The 9,639-nt window shown below is 51.0% G+C and overlaps 1 protein-coding gene across 3 annotated transcripts in view; it reads right to left on the bottom strand.

The window, feature by feature from the left end:
• Positions 1–4,905: 4,905 nt before the first annotated feature.
• Cpne2 (copine 2) overlaps positions 4,906–9,639 on the bottom strand; it is a 37,106-nt gene continuing 32,372 nt past the window's right edge. Inside the window, exons 15-16 of one of the 3 annotated variants that reach the window (XM_021220013.1) lie at positions 6,578–6,814; positions 4,906–5,463 (exon numbers count right to left, since the gene is read on the bottom strand). In XM_021220013.1, the coding sequence (XP_021075672.1) occupies positions 5,356–5,463; positions 6,578–6,814 (345 nt within the window). In that variant the 3' untranslated portion in view covers positions 4,906–5,355. The remainder of the gene's footprint in view (positions 5,464–6,577; positions 6,815–9,639) is intronic. The other 2 variants (XM_029532630.1, XM_021220014.2) reach the window with 2 other exon arrangements.

The following is a 9,639-nucleotide window of genomic DNA, read 5'->3' as shown; positions in this document are numbered from 1 at the left end:
TCGAGGCCAGCCTGGTCTACAGAGTTCCAGGACAGCCAGGGCTATACAGAGAAACCCTGTCTCGAAAAACCAAAAAAAAAAAGAAAAGAAAAGAAAGAAATGTCATGGGCAGTGCAAGGACAGGAACTAGCTGTCCTGCAAGGGTTCGGTGTACCTTGTTGCTGTCTTGTTTATCTCCTCACCTAGCAGCACAGGAAGCTAGGGCGGCGTTAGCTTCATATTCTGTTGTAGATGAATGGGTTGCTTGGTTCTACGATGTTGTGTAGGGGCATAGAGAAGGGGGCTGACTAGCTGGTGACATGGGGCTATCCCCTAGAACTAACCCTTCCTGGGTGTTGTGTGACTTAAGTAAAGATCGCAAGCCTCACCCACGAAACTGTGAGCCAATGACAGCCCTTGAGATGACACTCTTCCATGTCCTCCCCTCTCCATCCAGCCTGAGGTGGTAGGAAGGAGCTGACCACGAGGACATGCCCGTCCTCTGCCCACCTTCTCTCCTGGAAAAATTGTTTTGATTTTGTTTTTGAAATAAAAGATTTAAACGTTAGAGAAGCAAACTTACTGAATCATAGCCAGAAACTAACTGCTGATAGCTGTGTTAAAGAGACCATAACTGCTGATAGGTGTGTTAAAGAGATGACTAATGCCTAGCAGTTTCTGGAATCCTCAGACTGCAAACTAGCAGGACATGCCTGCATGTTATGCCTGTGCTCTGCTCCACCGAAGCGCTGCTGTTTACACACAGAGCTGCAGCTTCTGACTGAAGCTGTCCCCAGCTAGTCTGCGGTGCTGTTCAGCGCTTCTCCTTTCTCCCGTGTGCCTTCCCCACAACCCCCTCAACACACACAACAGTGCCTGGGCCATGAGCAGCCAAAAGCAGCAGGCTCTGGCCTGTTTCTGTCCCATGTAAGATGGAGGGAGGGAGGGGGAGGGGGAAGGAGGGAGCAGGTATGCAGGACTTAAGAATTCTGTGTGCCCTGCTTCAGAACAAGCCTGAGAGGTGTGCTCTCTTGTCGATGGTCCCAGCATCCATTGTTTTTTTTTTCCCCTTCCTATGAGTGTGAGACAAGCGAGTGAGCGAGAGACATTGGATGTGTTGGCACTGACACACTGGCAGGCAGGCAGAGGAAGCTCCTCAGATTTAACGTGGGCAGAGAGGGCCCTGGATCTCAGCCAGCCCTTCCTCTCCCCTTCCAGTATTGACACGGGTGCCTACCAGCAGATGGTGGGTTTCCTTCGCCCATCGCTGATGCCTGTGAGCACTGCCATCCCTTGCAGAGCCTCCCAGCACTAATCTTTCCTGACTGTCAGTACAGGCCTGTCAGCTCCCTCCTGACAAACAAGACATTTAGGTAAAACTGCAAGCACCTTCTGCCACTCTGTGTCACTGTTTCAGTGTCTGCTGTCATCCCCACAGCACGTTCCTGTATCCAGAGCAACCCTGAGCCGTTTTCGGGAGGCAGACCAAAACATTAAAGTCATGAGCATCACATGGCTTGACTTTCCAGACCAACGAGTGTGCTTCACGGTCTCCATGGATGTTGAAAAGAAGATGGCAGGGTTTAAAACTGTCCGTTACCTTTAATTTTTAGCCCTGTCAAGCGGGCGCTTACTCTGCACTACCCCAGCTTCCAGCTCTCCCCCCACGTGTAGCTGATGGCTGGCGTTGAGCAGTCCTGGGTTTCATTTCGTTTCGACTGAGTCTGCTGCCCAAGCTGGCTTACAAACTCACCATCCTTTCATTTCAGCCTCCTGAGTGCTAGGGTCACAGGCGAGTGCCGTCACATCCAACTGTGACGTCTGCTTTTAGTGTTTCTGGTGGCCTTTTTACCTACCGTACTTCATTTTGCCTAAATGGGGTAGAGGCCTGTAATTGAAATACCACTTCTGTGGCAAAGCAGGCCAACCAAGGGAAGCGGCCAGGGCGGGCCTGTGCTTCCCTCCCTCAGAAAAGCAGGATAAGCAGAGATAGAAGGAAAACCCACTTTGACCCTCAGAACACGGTCATCTGTCCGTGTATCTTGGCAGGTCTCTACTGGGAATCAAATTAACCAGGGACCAAAAATACTTGAAGGAAAGATTCCCTCTGTGCTGACCATGTATATATAGACTTTTCTTATTCCCTATAAATAAGTGAGTGTAACAACTTTTAGCATATCACCGTTCGGGCATCATAAATTGTTGTAAATCAAGTAAGCTAGGAATGACCGAAAGTATGGGATATGAGTATAGGCCTGAGTAGGTTCTGTGCAAACAGCATTTCACAGACAGCACTTGAACCTCTGCAGATGTTGACCTCTGGTGGTGGTGGTGGGATCTATGGACCAGTCCTACCAGATGTATTCCTTCCCACACTCCAGGGACTTTACAGTGGGTAAGAAAGTAGAACAGATGGTCGGGGTTTATTTCTTGTACATTCTCTTGGGTGGCAGAATTCTTAGGATTCTGAGACCTCTTGGGGAAAGCCAGCAGCAATCTGTTGCCAGCTCTATCTGGGAGACAATGTCCGAGTTGAATCAGTATTGCCCATGCCCTCCGTCTCTTCCTGACATTTGTCTACCTGAAGCTCATATGGGTGGGGAGGAAAGACCTGAAATTCAAGTCACCCGTTTCTATACAAAGCTGGGAGGCCGGTTATGACTGGACCTAGACGGGTAGCTGACATCCTGCCCTACATAGCTTCCAGAGGTCCCAGGACCCAGCAGAAGGAAAGTTCCTCAGACTGAAGTAAGACATGCATGAACAGCCGGGCAGTGGTGGCGCACGCCTTTGATCCCAGCACTTGGGAGTCAGAGGCAGGTGGATTTCTGAATTGGAGGCCAGCCTGGTCTACAGAGTGAGTTCCAGGACAGCCAGGGTTATACAGGGAAACCCTGTCTCGAAAAACAAAAAAGAAAAGAAAAGGAAAAAAAGAAAAAGACATGCACACATGCATGCCCGAGTATCCGCTAAGTAAGGTGCCTTGTCAGAGCCCCCCCCCCCCCAACTTTTGTTTCATTTTGTTTTGGTTTTTGGTTCCCAGCCCCTGAATTCTTGCCTTTAGGCCAGCTCCTCACTTAAGGGAAAAGCTTGGTTTGCCTGGACCAACCCCTTAAGAGCTATGTCCTCCCACCCTCCTTAAGATATACCATTACAGGTAGACAAAGTCCTTCACCTAGGAAACAGGACTAATACCAACTTCCTATGGTCATATGTAAGTCACCTAGATTAGAAGCCTTCAGTGTCTGGGAGGGGTATCCAGAGTGTATGAACATGCTGCACACAGGTTTGTATGGTGCTGGCACTCCCCGCTTGTAACTAGAACACTGACATGTTAGAAGGGTCAGATCTGGTTGTCAGCACCACCTTCTGCCTTAGCTCCTGTTAGCTAAATGTTAATTGCTTAGGCACACCGGATTCTTTGGCTCAAATGTCCTTGCTGTGGGTATGTGACTCAGCTGTCATCTTAGGCCCCTCCAGGAAAAGGAAGGCGAGCGAGCAAGCGAGCGAGTGAGCGAGCTCGGTGGCAGTGAACAGTCATTTGGACTCGGGTGGCTTCCTGGCATGCCCAGCCCAGTTATACATGCTAGAATGGAATGCGAGTACTTGGTGCATGATGTTCGTCAACGCTTTTGTAGTCACAAGTTGCACAGTCACACCTTAATGACTGTCATAGGCTGGCATTGTTCCCCTACCTGCTAGAGGAGTGGTTTCAGGGGGAGTTGGAATAGCATTAACAGTCCTGACCCCCCCCCCCAGGAAAGACACAGAAAAGCCCCATGAGAGACAGGCTACTCTTGTTTCTGTGATACCACTGAGGCCTGCTCTGTACAGGTCAAGCAGTTGGGGGATATGCTGCATTGTTTTAGTGGACTTGTTTTTCATTCTGAAAAAGTACCCTTCTATACATTCTATAGAGGAACCCCAAATTCCCAGAGGCCCGGTGACTTGCCTGGGTTGCCCTGCCATATGACAGAACCAGATTTGCTAAGCCAATTAGTAGCTGGGTGTGGTAGCATATATCTTTAATCCTAGTTACCAGAAGACAGATACAGGATGATCTTCGTGGGCTCAAGGCCAGCCTGGTCTACATGGTGAGTTCTAGGGCAGCCAGAGCTACATAGTGAGCTCCTGTCTCAAAAACAAAAAGCAAGCATTTTGTGGCCTCAGAAATTGGCTTCTCATTTCCACCATATACACCATGGCTCCTAAGGTTGGGACCTACCTAGTGCTGACCAGTTCCAGCAGCTAGGAAGGACTAGCCTGGAAAAGAAGGCAGAGAAGGCTTGGTGTCCACAGAACAGTGTGAGGTCATTAGCAGCTTGAGTGGGAAAGCCCTTTGAAGATACTAAGGGAGATGCTGGGGTGGTAGGATATGCATGCACAATGGTAACCACACTTCCTTCCGCACTCTACCTGTCTAGTAGGCCTGGTGTGTTTCCGTTTCTGCAAGATCATGGTAGGGCTATGGAAGTTTCATGAACAGTGAGCTAGAAACGTGGTACTAAGTAGAAATGTTCACTGTTAGTCACGTCTGCTTGTCAAAAGGCCTAGAACTCCGAGAGAGAATATGGGTATGGAGGGAAAGGAACAAGGAAGGGGGCTGGGGCTAGTCTCCTGAAGAGGAGGTATGTGCCAAGAAGAACAGCGGGAACAGATAGAACCCTGTTTAAGGTCCTGAAACTTAAACCACTGCATTGCCTGCTCCATCCAAGAGGAGGAAGTGGGCGGCTGCAACCGCTGTTTGGATGCCATGTCCCGTCTGTTTCACAGGAATCACTACTGGTGACGGGGAATGCATGTCCCCATGAGGAAGTGATCTCACTGACTTCAAGGATGGGGGTGAGGATGAGGGTCTTCCTATTAGTTTTATTCTCCAGATCAGTGAGTGCCCATTGACCCTCACGAAGGAAGGAGCTTGACAGCCAACATCTGAAACTCCTTTATTACCCTGAGTTTTACAGATAGAACACAGTCACCGTATAAAAACAGCAGACCACCATACAAAGTATGCAGTAGGGATACATTCCTTCTTGCAGCTAGTTACTTAGAAAAAGCCAGTCATGATTGTAAAAATTTTATTCTCTTTAATAACAATAATTCCACTAAAATTATACAAAGTACATTCAATACTCAGAGTGGCAGGAGGGTGGGGAGAGGAAGCCGATTTGTCCTGGAAACATCATCCGCTGACTCTGACAAAGGGAGCCCAGCTGGGCTGGGGAAGTTGGGGGTGGAGGTCCAGTTGTAAAAAATGAAAACGTGGACTGGTTTTAAAAAAAAAAAAAAAAAAGCCACCCACGAGGAAGCGGGGTGAACGTGCACGTTCCTGGGGAGGCCGGGGGCTCGGCTGGCATGCTGAGGCTGGGCATGGACTCAGGCAGGCTCTGAATTGGTGGGGGGCAGGTTTTTATGCTTGAAATACTGCACTACTTGCTGAGGCAGCTCCGCCAACACCGCTTTAGCCAGCGTTTCTTTCGCTGCCTGTGGGGTCCGGGTAGGGAGAAACGGGAGAGAGGAAGAATTACTGTGCAGGTGAGAGAGTCACTATCCCAGAGCTTTTTGTAGCAGAGGGCCATGGAGGGCTTGAGGGCCAGGCCCCTCTGAAAGGAGTGGGCCTCAGCCCAGCCCAAATGCGAATCCCAATCCCGCCACTAGCCGCGACATCCTTGTCAGCGAAGTTCTCTGCCCTTACGGGATGGGGAAAGACCTTAGAGGATGAATTTGAGGGGGTAGTGGGGAGAAATGGCGGTTTTAGCCTCTTCCACCTGAAGCATTTCCAGCCACAGGAAAGTGTCAAGTCACTGTCTCATATAGCAACAGATGAGCAACACCCCACATTTGTCCTAGGAAGCCAGAGGAAGGAACTAAATCATCCTAGAGCGATGCATGGTGACCACTGGGCCACCACTTGCCAAGGCTGGTTCCCAGGATTTAAGCCCTGGCATCCACATGGGCTTTAGCTGAGGGAACTGAGGCTCAGTAAGGCCATAGCTTGCCTAAGACCATGCAATGTGATACTGATCTCACAGGAGTTAAAACCTAGGCTGGCCTTACATAGACGCCACCAAAAGTCCTGGATCCATCCAAAAGACAGCATCTCAAGGCCATTGTACCAACCCTGGCCTGCTCACAGGTCATCTCAGTAAGGCCAGAGCCATTTCCTGGAAGAGGCTGGCTACCACCATATTGATATCATATCAAAATTGGGGTGGGGATGGGGGGCTAGAAAACCAGACTAACAGGAGGAGTTTCTCAGCTTTTATTTTCCCGTCTGCAGAATAAGGGGCTGGTAGAGGAATGGGCAGGCAGCCTTAGTTCTTGGCCTTGGCTCCCACCTCAGCCTGCCTCAGTGTTCAGCCTACCAGGCTAATTCTTAACCAGGACAGTACCTAGAGCCATAATCTGGATTAAGTCCCACTCCTGGGATCCTTTGACTCGTGGAAATAAGTGGTAACAGTGTCACAGTGGCCTTATCTTGGGCAAGGGTGACAGCACCTGACTCATCGTGGGCTCTTGGGAAGCTAACGGTGTAGGGGAAGAAACCTGAGACTACGAGCTCTATCAGAGACCCTCCCAACCTGGGCCCAACACTCACGTTACGGAACTCTCGGAAGGGCACGAACTGCACGATGTCTCGGGCCGCCTCCTCGCCTGTGTGCGAGCGCAGTCGACGGTTGTCCCCGTCTAGAAACTCCATGGCTGCAAAGTCAGCGTTGCCCACGCCCACGATGATGATGGACATGGGCAGCTTGGAGGCCTGCACCACGGCGTGCCGCGTCTCCTCCATGTCACTGATGACCCCGTCGGTGATGATAAGGAGGATGAAGTACTGCTGTAAGGAAGAGTGAGCCAAGGGGATGGGTGAGAGTGGGGCCTCACGCCCCTCCCTTCCAAATCCTCAAGGCCTGAAGGAGGCAAACCGTCCACACCGTGGACATCTCTGACGCCTGTTCTGGATCTGGACCCCGGGCTCAAGGCTGGCTCTGCCAGTTACAATGCAGCACAGCTTTGGCCACTAAGAATTAATCTGCTGGGATTCGGTTTCATCATCTCTAAACCGAGAGTTACTGCTCGGAGCTGGCGTGCCAGCCGCCTGACAAGCCCAGGCTTGCACAGGAACACATTGTAGCCTACAGCCTCTGCAGCTGGCCTCTCTCCTCTGTCTTTGTGGGCGGGAATACTTGTACCTTGCTAGCTCCATACTTGGCACAGAAGCATACAACTGCAGGAGCTAAGCATAGGTCATGTGGGCCGTCCCTTCTGAGATGTGGATCAGGATCGTGTCTAGGTTGTAGTGTTGTCACACTTGGGGCAGAAGTAGGTATCCAGTGGTCACCCTGTTCTAAACATGGTGCCCAGGAGGCAGCCTTGGTGTAGACTGGTATCTTAGGTCTCTGGCTTTCACTGACCCTCCTAATCAACAGAAGGTAGGAAGCTCAGGGCTTTAGGCAGCATAGGCTCCAAATAGAGCCTAACACCACTGCACAGTTCGTCCTTTGTCTCCCGGTTATCCTCTATTTATGGCAAATGACACCAACCTTCCATGAGCAAGATGTGTTGCTTTATGAACTATTTCAGTTAAAATACATTGAATAATGAACATGAGCAAGCTAAGGATAAAGTGCACACAAGATGACTTGATATGGAGAAGGTAGGTGATTGATAGGAAATAGTCGGGACAATTCAACAAGTGGGCCTCGGAGTCAGAGGTGGCTGGCACTTTACTTTCACCCAGGGCTGTCTTGGCCATCTGGTGGCCCTGTTCAGAAGAATCCAGTGTTCTGCCCTCTCCATGAGATAAACACAGAACCCTTGTGCTGACTCACCATCGGGGGCTTCTGTCTTCTAACTCTGTCCTCTGACCCCCTAATTGTCTAAAGGAAACGTTGTGAAGCTAAGGGAGGGCAGAGGCGACCCAGGTGGACATGGAGCCACCTTCTTACCTGGCAAAGCTGGGCAGCTTGTGGATGGTACAGATCCAACCTCCAGAATACCCTGCCTTCCTCTTCTGTCCCCAAGTACACACTACAGATCAGGGTATGGTGGGCTTGTGCAGACACTAGCTCCACCCTCCATACCCCCAGCTCCAACGCTGTGCCTTTAAGAGACCAATCCCCTGGCTGGTGATACTTGTTGCCATGGAGATGGAGTCTGAACCCAGCAGTAGAGAGCTGCTGCTGGCAGCCCCTAGCCCTGGTTTTACCAATCCATCTAGACCCTTTCCCTGCCACTGCCAATTGTTGTTTTAGGGTCCCTTCCCTAGCCAGCTTTTATCCACATTAACCCCACCCACCTCGCAGTTCAGGGCAATATTCCTGGGGCTTCAACTGGCAGAGAGAAAGGCAGGAAGAGGCCTGACACCGAGGAAGGAAAGATTTAATTGACTGCTCAGTCAAAGGTAGCATTTGTCTTCAAGCCCTGTCCAGCTCAGACACGTGCCCCCACCTCCCTGTGGTCGTCTTGCTCTTTGCTGTAGTCTGCTGCCTTCCTTCCCAGGGACGTGAGTGCAGAAATACAGAGCCTGGGTTCCTGCAAGACTGAAGGTATGGCGGGAAGGGCCAGGGGCACCTGAAAACATAAGACCTTTAGCAGACAACCGGACTGTGAGCCTGGCTTAGAGGCCACCGGATGGCGCGGAGGGTTTCCACGACCTGTTAAGGTCCCTGTAACAAGTAACCCCGTAACTGGCAAGTTCTAGGATCGTGCCCAAATCTGCCTGACTACAAAGCTGGGGCTCTTCCCATGCCATCCTTCTCTGCCACCACTACATGGGTAGCTGGTCACTGTGAGCATGGCAGGAAAAGCTCTCTTGCTATCCATTAACCTGGGATTGGAGAGTCTGAAAAACCAGGATAGTGGTCTAGGCAGAGTCCAGAGGCCTGGCTAGAAACCCTCACTCCTGGGGCCACAGCCAGCCTGCTCAAACCACCAAAAACCGAAGCTTCAAAGATCCACCACTGCCCCCAGAAGGGCTGTGGAGAGCGAGAATGGAGAGTGGAAAGGGACTCTGAAGACCTGCTGTCCCTACTGTGCTGTCCCTCCTGATACACTTCCACAGGAAGTAGCCCTGACAGCCCAGCACACACTGCATGTCAGGGGCTTGGCTCAGAAAACCAAGTTCCAACATATTCAAAGAGCAGAGCGTCTCTTGCCAAGTCCAGGCATGCCTCAGGGTGCGAGGACTGCACAGCGACATCTCCTACCGCGTGAATGACTGGACTTAAGAGGAAATTGGCCTGACCACACAATTCCGGGCAGAGTCTGGGGAAGTCACACTCATCTCCAGGTAGTTTCTGAAAAATTGGCTGCCGAGGGCCCTGAGGTGGGGCCACCAAGCAGGAATGGGCCACAAACAACAAGGCCTTACCGACCAAAGCAAGGTCACTTTCAGGTCACTCACACCTTCTTATTACCCCCACCCACACTCCTGCTCCCCCACACAGTGGCTCTTCCCACCACCTTCAGGAGGAAACCTAGAGTGTCTGTTGGCTCTCAGGATCCTGTGGAAGATAGCCAGCTTTCTCAATCTCTACTACTACTGTCACAATCTCCTTACATACGACTCTATCAACTATACCCACACACCAAGACCCCTGGTTCTTTGCATATGCTGTTTCCTCTGCTGGGCTGCTACCACCTACAACCACCCCCCCCACC

Source organism: Mus pahari, chromosome 20 (genome assembly GCF_900095145.1).
Source record: "Mus pahari chromosome 20, PAHARI_EIJ_v1.1, whole genome shotgun sequence".
Lineage (NCBI taxonomy): Eukaryota > Metazoa > Chordata > Mammalia > Rodentia > Muridae > Mus > Mus pahari.
Note: the sequence above shows the minus strand (reverse complement) of the source record. Positions and strands in the feature narration are given on the sequence as shown.